This window comes from Vulpes vulpes, chromosome 14 (genome assembly GCF_048418805.1).
Source record: "Vulpes vulpes isolate BD-2025 chromosome 14, VulVul3, whole genome shotgun sequence".
In the NCBI taxonomy this organism is placed as follows: Eukaryota; Metazoa; Chordata; class Mammalia; order Carnivora; family Canidae; genus Vulpes; species Vulpes vulpes.
This window is the reverse complement of record NC_132793.1, coordinates 133,637,666-133,659,834: the sequence shown is the minus strand read 5'-3', so window position 1 is coordinate 133,659,834 and position 22,169 is coordinate 133,637,666. Positions and strand designations below refer to the sequence as shown.

General features: G+C 35.2%; 1 protein-coding gene across 1 annotated transcript in view; it reads right to left on the bottom strand.

Annotated features, from left to right (window-relative positions):
- DHX15 (DEAH-box helicase 15) overlaps positions 1–22,169 on the bottom strand; it is a 59,571-nt gene that overhangs the window by 18,645 nt on the left and 18,757 nt on the right. Inside the window, exons 4-6 of the mRNA XM_072737982.1 lie at positions 11,123–11,282; positions 8,618–8,836; positions 3,486–3,653 (exon numbers count right to left, since the gene is read on the bottom strand). Coding sequence (XP_072594083.1) covers positions 3,486–3,653; positions 8,618–8,836; positions 11,123–11,282 — 547 coding nt within the window. The remainder of the gene's footprint in view (positions 1–3,485; positions 3,654–8,617; positions 8,837–11,122; positions 11,283–22,169) is intronic.

The window sequence follows — 22,169 nt, the reverse complement described above, 5'->3', positions numbered from 1 at the left end:
ATCTATAAAATAGCAATTCTAAGTCTTAGTCAAAAAATGCATGAGTAAATTTACTGAGTAAACTTTAACGCTTATAACAAAACCATAGCTTGAACTTAAACTCAAATATCTGAATAAATGTCAAGCATGATCAAAACAAGCAAAATAATCTACACTCACAAAAACACATGCATTCTCAACCTTTCTTGATCATTAAAAATTCGAAACTATTCACCAGTAGTGCTGTGTTAGAAGCCCACATAAAAGGAACTCAGTAACTATCTATAAAAGGAATGCTAGTTAAATCCCCCATGCCCATTAAAACTTTACCCTTAATATAGCCTACATTTTAAAACTTTAATATGAAAAGGTGCTTTTGTTAGTTTTACAACTGTATTTACAAGGCCCTATTTTGCATAAATTGATACGAGTAAGACAACAACAAATAAGGCACTACCTTACAAAGGGTGTCCAAATATAAATACAGAATTACACTTATTTTGGTGGAAATTAAAAAACTCTATTAAATATTCTCTTTGTTTCCAAATGTTTTAACTTCTTACATTCTACTCTATGCTAGCTAATATCCTTGTATTAGAACAAATTTAACAAAAAATGAATCAAATCCTATTTGGTTTTACACAACTGGAAGCAGACCATAAATCCCTAAATGTTCCTTTGTATTTTTAAATCAATTGTGAATATCAACCAGTGACAGTTTAACACTTGTGAATGAAAGCGCCATTCTAGTAACTGGCAGTGAATTCAGGACAGAAGCAGCAAGCCTGGCCTCTAGCCCTTTATCTTATAATATAAACGGGATATTATCAAAGTTGCAGCATTTTAAAAAAAGACAACAGGAAAATAGCAACAGACTGCCAGTTCTTCCTATTCCAGCAGAGAGCCACTCTCCTTTCACAGGACTTAAATCGTCCCTTCCTTCTTCCACACAGTCTCTCAACCCTTCTGATGACTCTAACCCAGTCAGTCGGCCTGTAGGTCACCTGCTCCTCTGAAACTACCAGTTAGCGCCTGGCTAGAGTGTATTTTCTGCTCTCTGTGGTCCTATCTTCTTCCAGGCAGCTTCCCTGTTGTCCAGCATCAAAAACTTGAATGGATGAGTGAATCCTGCTCTGTGCACTAGGCTTCCATAAAAACGTTCATTTTTCCTTCAACATGCCAGGCTTCAAAGCGTTTTTTTTCGCATAATGAGAATGACACACCAACTGCCAAGGAAGTCCTCCCTCCCTCTCTTTGGGTCATAGGTGTATGTGTGTATGCGCGCACGCTAGAGACAGTTCTTCTCAGACTCTAAGATGAAGCTGATTCATGCCAAGAAAGAACATGATTTCCCAGCAAGAGGTCATGTAGTTTTAGCTGAATGAATCACTGTCAATAAAGCAGCACTGTGGCCCTAGGATGGGTTCCCAAGGTAAGCCCTGCCCTGGGAACTCCAGCGGTTCGCTCGTCATCTCTGGCCATCAAGCACACATATATCCAACTATTGCCGAGTCACTCTTTCCAGTAAGACAAAATTCTCCTCGATATCCTTAGGATTTATAAGAACACAAAAAGCAATACAGTTAAATAAATTCTATTCCCCCATGGGCTTAAGCTGTAGATTCTACAAAATGTATCACACACTGAACTGGCACCAGACTGAATCTAAATTTCCAATAAACTAATAATTAACAGAGCAAAGAATTCAGATGTGAAATACATTTCAGTAAATTCAGGCCATACTTCTCAAGGAAGCCTAAAAATGGAATGAAAAGAGCTACGTGAAAAGACACAAATATGGAAAATCTTGCTATATGCCAAATTTACTCAATGGTTAAAAAAAATCAGCTTAAAATTAAAACAAATGTAGATATCCAAAGTATACATGATTTCAAGAAAAATTATCTGCCTCCACTCTACTCTTTACTATAGAAATGTTTAAGAAATCCACAACTTTATTTACATACATCCACTAATACAGAATTAAGCTAAGAATTCCACAGAAAATCAGAATTCTTCAGTCAACAAATTAAATTTAAAATTGTATACTAAAGCTATCACCTAAAATTTCAACTTTTCTCCAAAGTTCAGAATGCACATAAAGTTAACAGGGGAAAATGTTTTAACACGTTCTAGAGACAACACAGAGACAACACTATGACAAAAATAGTTGGAAAGTCCAACATAATGAAGCTATGACCAAACTGTTTTTGAAAAGTCAAGTCATATTCACTTCTCTTGTTGATCTATGAAATATTCAGAACCTGATTTTTTTTCCCCTATCAATCTCTTGATAATTTATATTCCACTAGGCTGGTGTTGTATATCCCTTCACTAAGCTTCTTCAATCTCAAAAATGAATTTGTTCATTTAACTTTTACACAGCCATGTAAAGAAATAATTAGCCCTGATATATTTAAGTATCTTTTTATAATGTGTAGTTTTTCTATAATCATGATAAACATTAGCAAAAAGATTGAAATAAAAAGCCGAAAAAAGTTGTGAGAGTCTGTTAGTCCTGAATTTAGAAAGAAGAAAGCAATTAATTCTAAATCTGACCAACAAAGTAAATCATACATAAGTAATATTTCAAGTAACACTTTTTTTTTTACATGAATATACTCCAGGAACTGATAGTAGTTACCCTGAGGGATTAGTTTATTTTACATATATTAGTACCCTGTACATACAAAGCGTGATCCTTGAAGATAATCCCCTAAGGTGATGATGGTAAATTATACCTATTTTTAAAAATCAAAACTTTAAGATTAAGAATCTTACCAAAATTCATATGCAGCTACTATTTAACCTAATGATTGACTCCACTATACTAATGTTTTTCAAACCTTTTCAGACAATGTAATTTTATTTTTGAAGATCTAGTAAGAACATTGCTCTTAAAAAAATAAAAGTGTAACTGTTCAGTTTCAAATTACAACTCAGATCCCCTTCCCAGAAGGGAGCCCAGAAACAGGTCTGGAAAACCCTTGTCCCTTCCTATGCCAGGCAGACACCCATACTCATAGAAACCACCTATTTAGGCAGCAGATGAGTGCTACTGTTATCAGAGATCTCTGTAGTCAATATTTCATACCTGTAAGACATGACATTTGGTTAGGTCCTTAAGGAAAATTCTAGGCAGAAGCCAAACCACTGAAGAAAGAACACAGTGCTTAGCTTTTGCCAAGTGACTTAATGGAGAGAAAGACAACACTTGGCCATCTCCTGCTTTTCTTGACCCATCATAACCAACCACCCGTTTACTAAGATGGGATTCCTGTGGGGACGGGAAACAGTGCATGCTCTTACTTAAGGTCAAAAGATACACAGAATTATACCAAAATATACTTTTTTCTATTTACTTTTTAAATACAGATTATTTTGTAGTGTGCAACACAGATCGCCATCACACATAACTTAGTCCTTAGTAATTCGATAGTTTCTTTTCTCATAGACAGTTCTTTTGGTATTAATGAAATGTTTACACAGAATATCTCTAGGCTAACCTTTCTTCCAATTGCTCCATTCTGCTTTTTTGGAGGCGGAGGCTCAAAAATGCGTTGCTGTTGCTGAGGAGGAAGTGTAGAATATAATGGAATGATTTTAATGTCACCAACTTCAGGGCCCAGATCATCAACCTCACGCTTTATTCTCTTACAGGCTTCATCAATTTCCTACAAAATACAAGTCTGAGTGTAAAAACAAAACACATACACACTAAAACATTCAAGTATTTATCATAATCCTAGTTCTATGCAGCTTACTTTGAACTTGGTAAGTCAAAACTCGGTAAACTTCATCGGTTTTTCCAAAACTATCATTGAAATTTTGATTTCTGTACTCAAATAAATAGACACAACTAATCTCATTGGCATTCTACACTTTTTCTTCTAGTCAAACGTCCTAATTAATTCTCAACAAATTGTACTAAAATTGAAATTTCTCACCCAGGAATATTTAACTGCACTCATAACCTTTTAAATTTTCACAATCTAAAAGAAATTGATGTGCTAGATATTTTAAATAAGCCAATTAGGCTTTAATGTCACGTATCACTAATGTAATTATATGGAAGATTTGCTTCATTGTGCCTAATGAGAACAAACACCTTTACAGTATCAACATAGATATTTAAGAAGTAGGCTAACCCAAATAACTCAGAGGATCTTCAAAAATTTCCCGACCACAGAAAATAATTCTAACACATTTGCATTCATCTCTAGGTTTTAAAGAGAGGACACACAATGAATACTCAGAGAGTGCAGAAGACAGAGAAAGAGAGGGAGGTGGAGGCTCCAAGGGAAGGGCAAATGGACTTAAAAGGGGGGTAGACAACAAATTTAAAGTTTACTGAAGCATTAATCAGATTAAATTCAGAAGTATGTTAAATGATTTGGCAGTCTGCCCAAAGCATAACTGAATCAGAAGCTATCCTTATCAACAAATTATCTCTTATCTGAAAAATCAGAATGATTAAAGAAAAACATTCAAAAGTCAGAATAATTAAAGAAAAAAATGGGAAAAAGTCTCTCAGGTAAATATAATCTATATTTTTATTATATTAAACTACAATTATTTTCCTTGAAATTATTTTAAATCAAAGTGCAATTCTGTTTCCATGTTAAAAAATACAAAGCCTTTGGATACCTAAGAACAAAATTTTTCACTCTCTTTTAACCATAGGAGTTCTCTTAAAAACTGGATAAGGGTCTTGAAAAATTATCAAGTAGAAAATTACTATTAAGTATTGGATGTTCACAGTTCCCTTTGAGATGACGTTTCTAAAAGAAAATTAAAGAATGATATTGATCGAAAGAAAGAATATAACAAAACAAATAATTTTAAGGAAAAAAGGCTTTCAAATGCTGTATCTAGATTAGAATGCCCCCTGCTGGTATGCAAATACAAAATTATATCTCTTCCAAATCAAAAAGATTTGAATATAAACCCCAAATTAGACTTCTCTAAAATAAAACAGAAAAACTGATGCCAATATTCAGAGTATTTTTAACTTAGTTAATTTCACCATATATTTGACCAGAAAACAAAGGGTCCAAAAAGTCACCAAACATCCAGATTTCACAAAGTAGAAAACGCAGTGCCCCAAATTATACACGAGCACATTCCAAATTTTAGCAAGAAGATAATTCCAATTTTACTTGGGACTGCACTATCCAATCTGTCAAATACATCTAAAATGAGATCACTACTGCATGGGATATAAAGACAACTCTAAAGATGGAAGAAGAAAAAAATCCCACACCACTTGTTTTTTATACAAGGAAGGTTCTAAACACTTAGTTTTAAAACTGCAACAAATTTTTCCCTAAAGTTTACCAAATATCCATAGACAACACTAAGTTCAGAAGAGCACAAAGCTCATTGACATTCAGCAGCATAAAGCAACCATCTGCTAAGAGCTGCTTAGTTATGAGCAATATTGACTACTGAGACAGAAGCTCAGGAGTTTTTAAAGACTTTCAGCTCCAAAACTATTAATATATGTGAGTAAATAAATTTGGACTGCTAATTTGAGGCTGAATTCACTGCATATGGAAAAGACATTTTACTCAGCAAAATTAAAGATAAAAGAATGTGCTCCTTAAAGAATGGTTTTAACATCTTCATGTAACCCTTGACAATTGATATTTCAATTATAATCATTCTTATCTAATTCAGAAGTGTAGCTCCCCGAAGGACTTCTACTAGGCAACACTTAATTTTAATCATAGCTCCAGATTTTATGCATTAAGATAAAATAAAAAATATTCTAGAATTCAAATCTTTCCCAACCTTTCACCAATCAAGATTAATCTCCTATTCCCAAATTAACTCAGATTACTACAGATGCATTATTGTTTAAGTCAAAATGGTAAAATGCTCTTAAAAATCATTTTAAAATTTCACAGGAAAATTAAATTTTACAGGTGCTATTCATATTTATGAAGACAATAGTGAATTCCAAGAATCTACCACTTAACTGACCATGTAAAAATAACACACGTTCACAGGCATGAAAAACAGTAATATTTTATATATCTTTAATTCAACTCTACTAAAAACAATCAATGAAACAAAATACATTAGGTACTCTGATACCTTCTCCCTGAAGATCTTCAAATTAAAGACTAGTCACCCAACAAAAGGTGATTTAAAAATGTAAGAGGACATATGCAAACCTTATTCACAGTTACAGTTAATAACTTTATTGGAAAACATGTACTCAAGCAAACATTTGAAAACCATGGGGCTTACTCCCTTCCTTTCCCCAACTATGGGATAGCTGCCAAATACAAGAAGTTAAATCACAGAAAAGCCTTTCAGGTTCTCACCATGAGACCATCTGATATTTCTGATAAAATTCGAATATGCTTAGTTATCTGAACATAATGGCTATTTTAAAAAGTCATTTAAGAAAATACACTACGCAGCACTCTATATGAAGCAAGAAACTAGAGACCAGGCACAAAAGGACAAGATGAATACCTCAAATGCCTGATGCATTATTGCATAAATACCATTTTTATGCCCTCAAAAAAGCATTTGGTACTCTTGCTTCTAAAATTTATAAAAATTCTCCCATTCAAAATGCATAAAAGTAAAGACAGGTACCAACAGAGGGTTTATCTGTAAAAGTGAATTTGCAACACATTTTATTTCCCAAAAGAACAAGTATGATTTTGTACTGGGAATGATTTTCTACCCAGGGGACATGTGGCAATGTTTCTGCAGACATTTTTGGTTGTTACAACTGGAGGAGAGAATGTTACCGCATGTAATGGGTAAAGACCAAAGATGCCACAATGCACAGGTTACCCCACAACAAAAAAAACTGATAGGCCGTCCATGTAAATAGTGAAGTTGAAAAAACCTGCTCTACAGAAAAAGCATTTTGGCCAATGGGGGTACAAATCATAGATCATACAAATACTGAAGAAATGCAAGGACAAAGAAATGACGCAACATTTATAGCTCTTAAAACAACAGCCTTTGCTGGAATATTATGTGTATCAAGCATTCCTGTAGAAATTGAATACAAATAAAATAATTCACATTCCAGTGGAGGTAGGCAGTCACAGAAGACCTGTGATTTTTGTATCTGGGAGAATTAGAGCAATTCCTCACAACACTGTTTACAGTTGTGTCATTAATGTACTACAGGAATTATACTGGTTTAAACATTCCTCTGGGACAATGACCTTTAAACCTAGGGAAATATAAAAATGGCCCACAGACCTCATTGAAGATGCAGATTCCTTTTTCGCCTCAGATTTCACCTATCTCAGCAAGTCTGGAACAGGACCAAGAACTTGCTTTTAACAAACTCTTCTACTCTTCTCTCCTAAGTAGACTGTCCACTGATCACACTTGAGAAAAAATGTTCTGGGGCAGGGGTCAGACCTTTTACTTTTACTGTAAAGGGCCAAAACAATTTAGGCTTTGAATGCATACATCATCTCTGTTGCACATTCTTTGCTCTTATTTACAACTGCTTAAAAATGTAAAAACAATTTTTAACTAGTGGGCCATACAAAAACTGAAACTGGAGGAAGGTTGGCACATGTAGCTATTTAAATTAAAATGCTATAAAATTAAAATTTATTCCCTCCTCTCACCAGCCACATTTCAAATCCTCAAAAGCCATACATTCCTGGTGAGTGACATACTGAATGGCAGACAGAACATGTTCAGCACCAACAAAAGGTCTGATGGAACAGCACTACCCCAGAACCTCACCACTCAACCCTGGAGAGCTTCAACATTACTTGGAAGCTTGTTAGGTAGACAGAATCTCAGGCTACACCGGACCTACTGAATCAGAATCAGTAAGTGGAAATTTTCTAAGTGGAACTGCATGTATGTTAGAAAAGTACATTCTAGAAAGTTCATAAAGCCTACTGAAGCAGAGGACAAGCTCTAAGAAAACCTCCAGTAAGAGGCTCTCTGAAATGGTCTTTTCCAGATAGCTTTCTCCTGAACTTTAGCTTGAGAATTTCATAGCACACCTATAAACCTACTGTGGAAAGCAAGTTTTAAAAAATGCAGCACCAAAAAAAAAAAAAAAAAAAAAAAAAATCTGCACCTGAGAATAAAACCTGTCACTTAAAGTGAGGTAAATTCCAACTAAGAAATTTCACTGATTCCTTCTAATCTTCAGTGAACACATGAAGACAAAATCAAAACACAAACATTTGTTTTGATGTTGAATGGGTACCCAAGCCACTCAACTTCACTCACAAGCTGACTAGGACAACCTGATTTCACGGCAGCTATGTGGTTCAAATTTATGCTTTAGCAAAGCTGCAAATTATCACACCACCACTTACCACTCAGGTATCGGCCAAGTTGAAAACTGCAATTGCGAAATCTTGAAATTCTAAAAGCACTTAACATTCTTAGGATAATTAACAAACACCAATTGTATAAAAGGGTATTCTATAAAAGGGTATTCTTAGAGTACATATATAAAGGGGTTATAATGCTTCATACATAAATACAGTCAAGTTGAAGAAAATCTTTAAACCTTGGGATAAGAAATACATGGTTAATATATACCATGTTCTTAGATTTTAAAAAGCTGTCGTATAATTTAACATGCTAAAGGCTAAATAATTAAGCAAATAATGACAATTAATACCTCTTGACCAGTTAAGAAAAGTAGAAGATCTCCTTCCTCCTCCTCACACATATGAATTTGGATCACTGTTCGAATGGCTGCTTCGAGATAATCTCTCTCTGGTTCAGGAGTATAAAAGATCTCAACAGGATGTGTACGTCCAGGAATAGTTAAGAGAGGACAGTTATCAAAGTAAATCTGGAATTTCCCTGCATCTAATGTAGCGCTCATAACTATAACCTGGGGGAAACAAAAAAAACACAAAAGTTAATTATTTGAAGCAGTCTTCAAAGATTCTTACATGGTCCTAAGGAAAAAAAGACAAGTAATGTCTATGTTCTATATATATCTCAATTATTAAAAAACCTACAAAAATGATTAAAAAAAATCAAATGCAGGGGCACCTGGGTGACTCAGTCAGATAAGCATCTAATTCTTGGGGCACCTGGGTGGCTCAGTAGTTGAGCATCTGCCTTTGGCTCAGGTTGTGATCCCAAGGTCCTGGGATTATGTCCCACATTAGGCTCCTCACAGGAAGTCTGCTTCTCCTTCTGCCTATGTCTCTGCCTCTCTCTGTGGGTCTCTCATGAATAAATAAAATCTTCAAAAGTAAAAATAATAATTATTTTTAAAAAGCATCTGACTCTTGATCTCAGCTCAGATCACGATCTCAAGATCCTGAGAGCAAGTCCCTCATCTCCTCCTCCGGCTAAGCAGGGAGTCTGCTTGAAGGTCTCCTTTCCCCTGTCCCTTGCCTTGCACACACTCCCTTTCTCTAAAATAATAAATAAATAAATCTTTAAAAAAAATCAAATACAGAATTGCTGAACTATGATAAAAGAGTTACTGACATTTTAAAAAATTAGAAATGAACGCAGTATATAATAAGAAATAACACCTGAAGGCCCAAAGTTCATAAAATGTTTTAACATATTTATGTTTATATAAGATTTATATAATATATAAAAGGGAAGGGTAAAAGACAACATAAATAAATAGTACAATTACTACTGTGTTTATTAAGACAGAACAGGACAACCTTACACACAGGAAATAGCAGGAAATGCAAAAAGAAAAAAAGAAAAAAATCAGTGGCACAGATATAAATTTTCTTTTTCCAAATCGCCTTTAATAAGAATGACTTATTTAGAAAAATTCCTAAACAGGGATTTTCTACACTGTTGTAAAAAGCCAGTCACCAAAAGGTGGTTCCAAATACAGAGCGATGAAGACTGTACAGTTACCCTCTCTCCATGTAACTCAAACATTATAGCACCCATTAAAAATTTACTTAAAAAGAAGGCTCCCTCATAAAACATTCTACTACAGAGTAAATTCTACTTTGAGTTTCTTTCCAAAAAACCTTAATAGCTCATACCTGATTTCACTTATATATGAAATCTAAAAAACAAAAAGCAGAAACAGGCTCATAAATACAAAAAACAAACTGGTTGTTGCCAGGGAGGGATGGACAAAATGAATGAAGGAGACGAGGAGTTTCAAAGTTCCAGTTAGAGTAAGTCAGTCACAGAAATAAAAGGCAAAGCATAGGTAATATAGTCAATGGTATTGTAATAGCATTGCATGGTGACAGATGGTAGCTACACTCAAGGTGAACACAGCGTAACAGGGAGTTGTCATTGCCAATCACTACATTGTACTTCAGAAACTAATATTATTAACACTGTTGGTCAACTATACTTCAATTAAAACAAAATGAAAATTTCAAAAGCTCATAACATTTAATCAATAATGGTAATACTCCTCATTCTTCAAATGCATTCCTTAAAATAATAAATTTAAACAAAAACATACTAAGATAACAATTTTTTAAGACCCAGAATCTTTCTGCCTCCCAGTGTAAAATCCCTCTATAACACATATACTAACAATCAAAGAATGAGTCTAAGTTCCAATAAATGGTGTATATACAACAGCAAAAAGAGGCACTTCATAAACTCTGGGAGGCAGAGAGATCAGAAATTCAGCCCGTTTTAGGCCCTTATCAAAACAGTAACACTGGCCAGGGCAGTAGTAGTAGGACTGACAGAAAAAAAAAAAACTCAAGCCAACTAGATTAAGTGAACAGAGTTCTGAGGGGTGGCTTGCTTGTTCTGGATATAGTTGTTCCTACTACCCAACATGATGAGTTAGAATGCGTGTGTTTATGTTGGGGCAGGACAAAGATTTGAGGTTTCTGTATTTAATGAAGGGGAGAGTGAGCAGCAGGGATACAAAACTACCATGTTATTAAATCACTAAAGAGTCAGGTGGGTTAGAAATGGAAAAGGTTTGGTCTAAAAATACATACATCACTAGAAAGTGGAATCAAAGTAAAAACACATATGAAGACCCAGCTACACAGCTCTCTTTATTAGAAACAAAGAAAAATAACAATGTAGGTACTTATTGTTCCTTATTTTACAATTGATATATTATAGTTGATTTAGTGATTGGCATATGTTCTGTTTTCTATACATACCCCCTTTTTTAATGAGATGATTAAGAAAAAAAAAATTACTTCACCTTTAAGTCTGATCTTTGTCTTACAACTTCCTTCAGAACACCCATGAGGATATCTGTAGCCAATGTTCTTTCATGAGCCTCATCAAGAATTATTACACCATAACGCTCCAGAAGGGGATCATTCATAGCTTCACGAAGTAACATCCCATCAGTCATATACCTATATTCACAGTAAACAAGTTGGTCAAGGTTCGTTTAGGGCATTTGAAAACTAAACTCCATGACATGCAAAGAGATTGGGTAAATCAAAATTAAATTTTTCTCAAAACCAATGTGTTATTGTTTCATGATCAATCGCAAAATTAAGCATCAAGAAAAATTTCTAAGAGTATCAAACGTGTTATACACTATCAAATTCTGTCAAGTGAGACTGTAATACTGAAATGCATTAAGATTGAATCTGATTACTGAATATAATGATCACATGGTTTTACACAAATGCATCACTTAAATGCAAAACAAAATTTAAAAGTTTGACCTACAAAACAAAGAAACCAATTTGTTTTGTAACATCATATCACTAAAATGTTACCACATGCAAATGTACATTTCTTTAAAGCCTTAGTAATTCCTCACTTAAGCTAACAATAGGCTTCCCTAGTTCAAAAGGGCTGAGACAGCACAAAAGTCTACCATTTCTTTACCCCAGCCCCACCCAAGCTAATGAAAGGATGGCAAAGAAGCACAAAAAGAACAGAATAAGGGATGGCATGTGCAATATAGAGATGTTGATAAATAAGTATGAAAGACAAAAGAAATCCACTAAATCAATGAACCGGAGAGGGAAACCAGGTTGAGAGAAGGCTCAAAATAAACAGCTATGGTGTCAATGGGCCAGCCATCTCCTCCTATCCATTCTATTCTGGCTGCTACTGCCACTAACACAAAACAACTATCCCTAGTTTGGCACAGGTACAAAACAAAGTCGGCCTGCATATGCTAAGGTCACAGTTCATTCAATTCATGATTTTATTTAAAATTTAAAAGCAGTATAAAAATGTAAAGTCATCATTCATGATTTCACTATTTTGGGTCTTTATTTTTCACAAATTAATCTAACCTAATCTTTCATGGACCAACTTGGTATTTCTAGTTAATACCATTTGTTGGAGCAGTTAAGTTCACCAAATTGACAATGTACAGCAGAACTGAATCCTTCTCCTTACATCCCTTGAATTTAATTCTAAACTTATTAAGGCTTTTGGCAAAGGAATCCATCCTTATTCTATATATTTTAGGCTTCTTTCTTCTTTGATCATATTTTTAAAAGTAAACTACATTTCTGGAGTTGACACTGCATTACCTGCAAGATTATTTTATATTAAGACCATGAAAGAAAAAACAGTGCCAATTAAACTATGACTCAATGCCTTAACGACAGTGCAGTGCAGTGCATGAATCAGCTATAGCCTCTAGCTACTTTAAATTATCTCTGATCTATTTGAGAACATTTAGTAATTTCTCCTGACTTCAGCTGCTAATTACTGACATGAGATAGGCAATCCTTTTGCACATCATCTCAGTAGCAAAACATAATACAGTTCCATCTACTTGTGAGTAACTTCCTCAGATCCCACAGACCTCATCTGGTCTTTTGCAGGAAAAAAAAAAAAAAAAAAGAAATGAACTAGTGACTCTTCAAATGATAAGTATTTGCTTAAATACTATAAAATTTACACCATGCTGTTCAGTTTCCAAGCTTACTCAATTCAACATGGAATCCCACTGTAATCTTTCCGAAAACATTTTAATTAGTAAATAAACCCAGTACACATAGTTTCAACAGTAGCACATTACTTATTTGATGTACAAGTAGATCAAGTTCAAGCATTCACAGGCAATAACCACCACCAAACTGCTACCAGTTTATAAGACTCTCAGATTGTAAAAATGTGCCTCAGTCTCACATATTAAAAATGTGAATAAGTCACAGAACTGACAAAAGTATCAGGCTTTAACTTGAAAACTCCTTCAAACTCATTTAAAAAAAAAAGCCACTCTTTTTGACCTTTTTCCTCCATACATTCCTTAACCTTCAGACACCACAAGTAGAGAGGCATTCAAAAGCACAGCTAACCCAAATACTCATTCTTTTATATTTTTCTGAGGGGAAATGTTGTAAATGGCAGAAGATACACTGTACGTTAATGAACTACTATTTGCCTTGTTTTATTAGAAACTACACATAAAATATGTACTATGTTAAATAGTCAACTAAGCCCGACTTCCAGACTCTGGAGACAGACTCCTAACAGATGTCTCAATACTTGATCATCACTCAGTGATCCAATTATGAGATGCTACTCTTACCTCTACTGCATCACAAGAGCATAGGAAGCTTGCTGTCTGTGCAACAGAGAGCTTCAGGAAAAATTACACCTGTAGGGACACCTGGATGGCTCAGTCAGTTAAGTGTCCGACTCTGTTTCAGCTCAGGTCATGATCTCAGGGTCCGGATGAAGCCCCAAGTAGAGTCAGGCTCTGTATTCAGTAGGGAGTCTGCTTAAGATTCTCTCTGCCAACGATTGCATGCAAGCTCTCTCCTTCTTTCAAATAAATAAAGCTGAAAGGTCTCTTAAAAATACAATCAATATTGCTGCTTTTCCAATGTAGGAAATTCACTATTAGTAAACTTTCCCAGGGTCTCAAAACCAGTTAAATAGTTTAAGACTAGGTATCAGCGCACTGATGCCCATTGCTGGGCCCTTCCTACACTAATACAATCTCCTCAAAGTCCGAGAAAAATATACATATAAATACAACAGCAAAAGTTACTTGGTATGGGGGTGGAGATTGGAAAGGGGGGGGGAGTAGTTTGTAAACTCATCTGTGATCTACTGAAAACAGGTTAATATTAAAACAACAGTACTACTCTTCCCTTTCTTTGTCCTCTGAAATGACTGCAGGGGATGCTCGGAGCCATAACTTTTTTTTTTTGCCCTGATTTAACTGACCCAACTGTTAGATGGCCTTTTAGTTTAGTTTTTTTTTTTTTAAGATTTTATTTATTTATTCATGAGAGACAGTGAGAGAGAGAGAGAGGCAGAGACACAGGCAGAGGGAGGAGCAGGCTCCATGCAGGGAGCCTGACATGGGACTCCATCCCAGGTCTCCAGGATCACACCCTGGGCAGAAGGTAGGTGCTAAACCGCTGAGCCACCCAGGGATCCTGTTTTTGTTTTTATTTGAGAAAGAGAACCAGAGAGCACAAGGGGGAGGGGGGGGGGAGTAGGGGGAGGAAAAGCAGGCCTCCCACTGAGTAAGGGGCCCAAAGCAGGGCTCAATCCCAGGACCCTGAGATCATGACCTGAGCTGAAGGCAGAAGCTTAACTGACTGAACTACTGGCATCCTTTTTTTTTTTTAATTAGATAGATAGATGATAGATTGATTAGATAGATTTTACTTACTTACTTATTGACTGATTGAGAGAGAATGTCAAACAGACTCCACACTGAGCGTGGAGGACAGGACATCTCATCACAACCCTGAGATAAAATCAACAGTTGGAGGCTTAACCAACTGAGCCACCCAGGCACCCCAGCTGGCCTTTTGTTTTAAATCAGGGAAACAGCTAGACCTCCCAAATACATCTGGATCTTCTATATAGAAATTTTTAGAAAAATCAACCCGTTACCAGATGCAAGTCAGATAAAAAAGTGTTTCCCCAAAACAGTTATGTCCTTTTCCTCCTCCCCATCTTGCTTAAATTCTGAATAATCCTCTCCTTAAGTGTTCCAAAATGAGCAGATTTCTGCCATCTAACATCTTTCTCATGTGTCACCTCAAAAATTCTAATTTTGTCTCTGCTGGTATATCTTATGAGCATCTGAGAAACACACATATTTTTATCGGAAAACTAGCTTGTTAGACCTTGAGTTTGGGGACAATTCTTTTGCTGTACATCGCCACAATCATGGGACTCCTACCAGCATGCTTTGATTACTAGACTTCAGGCAGTCTTTTCCATTGTATCATATTCATACTCAATTTTTTTGTATGTGCTGTATGTGTGAAGTTTTGAAGTTTTAAATAAAAAAGTGTGCCAGTATGAACATAAGCAATTGATTTTAGGAACACTGGACTTTTCTTAAAGTACATTACGTGGCTCGAACTATAGACATGCTGTTCACTGGCAAGATAGAGGGGATTAAGACCCAACCAAGTTCAATAGGTCAAATGTCAAAACAACAGAGACCAATCAACTGACCTGGCCCATTTCAAGAACAGAGGGGAGGCTGAGAGCAAGACCACATACCTATCCTCCCCAGGTTTCCCTCCCTCTCTGTCCTTCCATCTAGACTCTCTGGCCCTTGTCACTGTTGTTTACTCATGCTAAAAAAACAGAAGGAAAGGTCCCATGCTTTGCCTAATTAAGCCACTACCAGATTTACTGGCAACTATGGCACATTATTTGAGGTGATTATTTTTTGTGTTCAGGATGACTTGATTCTTTCTGTTGTTTTGTATGGAACGAATGTTTACCTGTGTCTTTTACAGTTTTTGCTTGTTTTTTTGTTTCCTTTTTAAATTATGCGTGGCATTGTGTGTGTGTTTGTGTAATTAAAGCCTTTATTAACCTCAGGAAAAAAGGGAAGCTACCCAATGATTTGCTATACTACTAGATATATGAAGCTCCCTGCTTTAAAAAAAAAAAAAAAAAAAGTGACCAAACACCAAGCACAGAAAAAGGCAGAACCAAGTACTGGAGATCCTATAAAAGTCTTAGCCATTTTCCTTTTACATTTTATACCCTCTATAGTACTAATGGAATATTTAACCAGACTCAGGCATCAGTCACAAAAAATAGTGTCACAATAATAAAACTTGTGATTACCTAATTTTGAAGTTTCAATAACAGACTAAACTGCATAAGAGAGTCAAACTCTACATTTGACTGGATACCCTATTATCCAGTGTTTCTCTGTTTTAAAACAAAGACTCACTAAAAAGTTTTCTGTGTTACCTGTGAACTGGTTAGAAATACAAAACTTGGGTCTCATCCCTGACCTACTTAGAAATTTTGAAGATGAGGCATGGCAATCTGTTCTAACAAGCTTTCATGTATTTGATTCTAATATGCTTGCTAAAGTATTAGAATCACTAGCCTAAATCAAGTTAAACAAGAGGCAGATTAAGTAGATGCCTAAAGCAGCAAAACATCCCTGAAAAATAAGTCAGAAACAGTTGATATTTTCAACCATGACTACTATCTAATTAATAAAATACACAAAATATTAAAACATGTAAAAATAATTTGTGTGCTGAGTAGTACGAGCTTACATAGCTTGACTATTTTTTTGCAACAGGCACGTGCAAATAGCATAGTACAACTACAAGCCAGCTGCTAACCCTGATCCTAGCCAATATCATCAATTCCGACATGAACATGGTATTATAAAACATTACAGACTGCAAAGGTATTGTTTAGTTTTGTGTTTACATATATTTAGAATTTTTTGAAAAATTCCTCAACTTGCCTGGTTCAAAGAAAAAAGAACCGCAAAAAGGTGAAATGGTTTCCTAAAATGTACACCAGAAATTCTAAATTGTTTAATGAACTCTGATCTGTATCAAATTATTTGTAAGTTTAATGAATGTCAAGGACTAATGCTCAAGTTATAAGTAATGAAGAACTGTCTATAGGGGGAAACAATTCCCAATAACTTAGTATTATGTTCCCTGGTGTAGGAATGTGCTTAGAGACACAGTTGAACCTTCCTAAATCCCTATCTCAAGCCTTATATCTCTCTAAAGAAATTCCATATTGATCCAAGATGTGTAAAACAAAATACTAAAACACATGGATTCATAGAATTATTCAATACACTGAATACATCTTTAATTAAGAACACTTGTATAAAATTCAAGTTTCTGCATGGCATGATGTGTGATAAACAAAGAAACATGGTAAAGTGAGCAAAAATTGGAACTTAAATTCAGAATGCCAATTTTGTTAAGTTGCAACCTATATCCAGAATGCTAATTCTGTGAAAGGCTCCTACAGTCAATATAAAAAAGGCCAACTAACCAACCACAGAAAGATGGGCAAAGAATGTGAACAAACACCAAGTTTATTACTCCCGTAATACTGTATATTTTTTTTTCAAATTTACCTTCTCTGTGATTGGGATGCATTTTAAAATAGCCCCTTACAAAAATGACTGTCAAGCAAGTAGCAATAATTCCGGAAAGATGAGAAAAGCACTAGTCTCAGATCCAAAAAGAAACACAAATGACTCAAAAATACATGTAAAGATGCTCAATTTCATACAAAAGAAATGCAAATTAAAATAATATTCCATTTTTCACTTAAAATACTGACAAAGAAAAGTTCCATATTACACTGTTGGCAAGGATACAGAAAGCGACACTCATTTGCTCATTCCTTACTGGTCAGAGTAGATAAATCTCTATAAAAGGCAATCTGGCAATCTAATAAAATTCAAACATACCCTGTGACTCAACCAATTTCATCTGAAGGTAATTCATTTCAGATATATACCTGTGCATTTGCAGAAAAATGTGTACACAAGGTTTTCTAAGAGGGTACTAAGGACAGTGTTTTTAATAGCAAAAACTACAAATCTGAGTGTCCATCAAAAGAATGAAACAATATACAGTCATTAAAAATAATAAAGCATCTTTATATTTACTGTTCTAGAACAATATTAAGTGAAATCAGCAACCATGTCTTGAACCAATCCCTGCTCCAACACTGAAAATCCTAGTTACGTAGTGCTCTTGCAATACTGCTAGGATTTGGTTACCTTTCAAAGTATAGGTTTTATTCTAGCGTAACTACACATGCAGATAAATCAAAACTGCATTTCTAAAGAATCCAAAACTTGACTCAGCATGACCCAAAGAAATTTTTGGTAACTGCTTCCAAGTTTATCATAAATGACTAGCATTGTTTAATTTGAGTAGTAAGATTTACTGCTTTCCAAATTACCTAGGAAAGCTTTACAAATACTTAGACATAAGAGAATTACATGGAGATGAGGAATGAGGATGGTGAGGAACAACACTTTGAGTGGTTAAGAATACACCCTTGTGAGCAGCCCGGATGGCTCAATGCTTTAGCGCCGCTTTCAGTCCAGGGTGTGATCCTGGAGGCCCGGGATCGAGTCCCATGTCAGGCTCCCTGCATGAAACCTGCTTCTCCCTCTGCCTATGTCTCTGCCACTCTCTTTCTTTCTGTGTCTCTCATGAATAAATAAATAAAATCTTAAAAAAAAAAAAAAAAAAAAAAGCACCCTTGTTACAAGATAAACCTAAGTTAAAGCCCCTACTTTCTTCTTGGCATTTGATCTTGAACATCAACTTCTCTAAAGCACCATTTGTAAAATGTGAATATGGTGGCTTTTGCTTAAATCAAAGAAAAGAATGTATCTAAAGCACCTACTATACCAATTATCTGGCACTTGTTAAATAACTACAAATAGAATTCTATACTAGCTCTTAACTAACCTTTCCCTAATAAATCCTTGGAATAACCTTACCCTCTGTATAACATACTGTGTTATAGCCACATGTCTGTCTCTACCAGCTGGGTCAACATAATTATATTTACATAAAATGACAAGCTCTTAGTGCAGAAAAGAGTTGTATAGATGTTTCTTGTTACATGCTTCACAAAAGCTTGAAAAACATGAGTCTCATACACACATGAAACTATCAAATGTATGACATAACTACAAAAGAGTGAAAGGGAGTCTGGAATTTCAGAATTTCTAAAGATAATTCTCTTGAATTCCAGAAAAGTAACACCTGTGTATTTTTCAAGTGTGTGAAGTTTAAATACCACTGTTAAGATCTAGACTTTTTAATTGCATAATTGAATTCCAAACAGCCTATATTCAAGGAAATGGTGATGGTCCTATATTAAAAGACTGATGAATAAATGTACAGGTTTTAAATTAAAACTTTTTTAAAAGATTTTATTTATTTATTTTTTTGTATTTTTTAAAAAGATTTTATTTATTTATTCATGAGAAACACATAGAGAGGTAGAGACACAGGCAGAGGGAGGAGAAGCAGGCTCCATGCAGGGAGTCCAAAGAAGGACTCAATCCCGGGAATCCAGAATCACGCCCTAGGCCGGAGGCAGACACCCAACCACTGAGCCACCCAGGCATCCCTTAAATTAAAATTTTAAAAAAGTTTAAGGCATTTTTTTTTTACTATTTACTACTAAAACTTAGATTAACCCACTACAATCCAATCAGGTCATATGAGTGCACTAAAAACGACACATATTAAAATGCCTGCACAAAAAGGTATGTAGAATTTTTTAAGTTATACTAGATCAAGACCTCTAAAATAGACCATAACCAAAAAAACATTTATTCCCTTTTTTCCTCCCTACCATATAACCTATTTTTGTGTAAAGCCCCTATCCGTAGACGGGGCACCTGGCTGGCTCAGTCAGTAGAGCACACAACTTGAACTCTGAGTTTGAGCCCCACACTGGATACAGAGATCACTTAAAAATTAAAAAAAAAAAAAATTTTTTTTTTAAAAGTAAAGCAACCTCAGGACACCTGGGGTCTCAGTGGTTGAGTGTCTGCCTTTGGCTCAGGGCGTGATCCCAGATTCCCGGGATAGAGTCCCACATTAGGCTCCCCAAAGGGAGCCTGCTTCTCCCTCTGCCTGTGTCTCTGCCTCTCTCTGTGTGTCTCTCATGAATAAATACATAAAATCATTCTTTAAATAAATAAATAAATAAATAAATAAATAAATAAATAAATAAATAAAGCAGCTCCTTGCAGTAGAATACTTTTTGAATGACAACAGTAAAAGAAGAATGACAAAACTAAAACAGCTTGCACTTACCAGGAACTATATTAGAAGAAAAAAAAACTCATATAGTATAGGGACTTTATAAAATACAACCCTTTTCACTACTATAAATACAGTGAGCCTGAATACCCACACCTTACCCATCCTTCACAATGCCAACATTATGGTCAATTACCAACTTTTAAAAATGCTCACAGTGAATCAGGAGCTACTGAGAGTCATCAAATTACCTTCCTCCAACAATTTCTTCCAATATCAAGTTATTTCTATATGCCATAAGTACAAAAATATAAACGGGATCATCTAAGTATACATGAGTCAGTTTATTATTATTTTTTTTAAAGATTTTATTTATTCACGACAGACACACAGAGAGAGGCAGGGACACAGGCAGAGGGAGAAGCAGGCTCCATGCAGGGAGCCCAATGTGGGACGTGATCCCAGGTCTCCAGGATCACACCCCAGGCTGCAGGCAGCGCCAAACCGCTGCGCCACCGAGGCTGTCCCATACATCAATCAGTTTAAAACAAAGTTATTTACCTCTTTTAGGTGATCTGGCTATTTCTGGATTCACTGTTACCTTTTAAAGTCTTCTCTACGTCCATAATGCTAGAACACTGTACTTCTCAATATATGTAAGTTCTATGAACTTATGTTAAAAAAAAAAAAAAAAAGCCCTTACGGGGAGGGCACATGGTGGCTCAGTGGGTTAAGTGTCTGCCTTTGGCTGAGGTCATTCATTACTCAGGGTCCTGGGATGGAGCCCCACGTCAGGCTCCCTGCTCAAGCAGGGTGTCTGCTTCTCCCTTTCTCTGCCCCTCCTCACTCGTGCGCTCTCTCTCTGTTCTCTCAAATATATATATATAAAATCTTAAAACAAAAACAAAAACCCTTACAAACCTGATCCATGTGAACACAGCCGTTAAAAAAATAAGACATTTTGTTGTTCAATATTAAGATCTCCTAAAGGGCAGTTTATGTATAATTCCCTAGCACAGTCCAAGTTTAGATTACTGTAGAACTTTAACATCTATTTATATATCCAGTAAAGAGAAGGGTTAAACTACTTCCTTCTTTGGATATAAACAGGTAACTTAACTTGCTACAGTAAGTTGATTAAATTTATTAAATGAAATCTTATTTCCAGAGAATAATAATTATATTCTTACCTTATGATTCAAAACAATTTATATTATTGTTTTCCATACTCAACATGTGATGCCATAATACTACTGGCAGAGGTATTTCATTATTCTATATTCCTTTCAAAGATAGTATCTTTGAAAAGCTCAATTTTTGATAGTTGCTCTAATAAAAAGCAAATATTAGGCAGATATCAGTGTAAAACAAACAGTAAGTAAATAAAGGTGGCAGTGTCCATCCGACTCTAAAGTTTAAGAAACTGCAGTGCTCAACTGGCAAAGATACCACACTAGTAGATAATGGTGATTAATAATGAAATAAAAAGATTTTTCCTCCAACATATGTGTGGTATTTGTTTAAAGGCTATTAAGTTGTTAGAACATAAATACTGAACTATGTTTTTAGGACTAAACTAATAAATAAACGGAATTCTGAGTTATTTCTTCAGGACAGGGTACTGTGAAGACTGAGGCATTAAGCATGAAACTTTGAACCAAGGTAGCATGGGAACTTCTACTCTACTTAAAACCTAGCTCATCTAGTTAATCTGCCTATCTAAGTCTCTCTACCCTTCTCAGCTCAGATGAAATACCTTCTCCTCTGTGAAATCATCTACACAATTCATATGACTGAGTCAAACTATCTTCTTCATTGCTTTACAGCTTAAGTCCCCAACCAAGAAGTCCCAAGAGAAGAACCAGAGATAATAACACAGTTCCTTTATGTACCTAATGTTTTTTTCATTTATAAAAGGATAAACATACATTTATATAGGATCAAGTTCAACGTGATACATTCAAACACTAAACTTACTACAATCACAACCTATATATAGCATTTCTTACAATGAGAACTACCAGACATGAACAGTCACATGGAAAGGCACCAGGCAGTATTTTGAATTTGGAATCTACAATGTTTCAATGCATTTCTACTACCAAAAAATAGACAAAAAGAAAGCAAACAAAACCTCAAACCTCACTTCTATATAAATAGCCTCACAGTTCTGAGATCAGCATTCAAAGCATACAGCTTTATTTGGGCAAACAGCTAAAATACATGTGGTATGTTTCAGTTAGCTATGTAAATCAACAAAAAGAA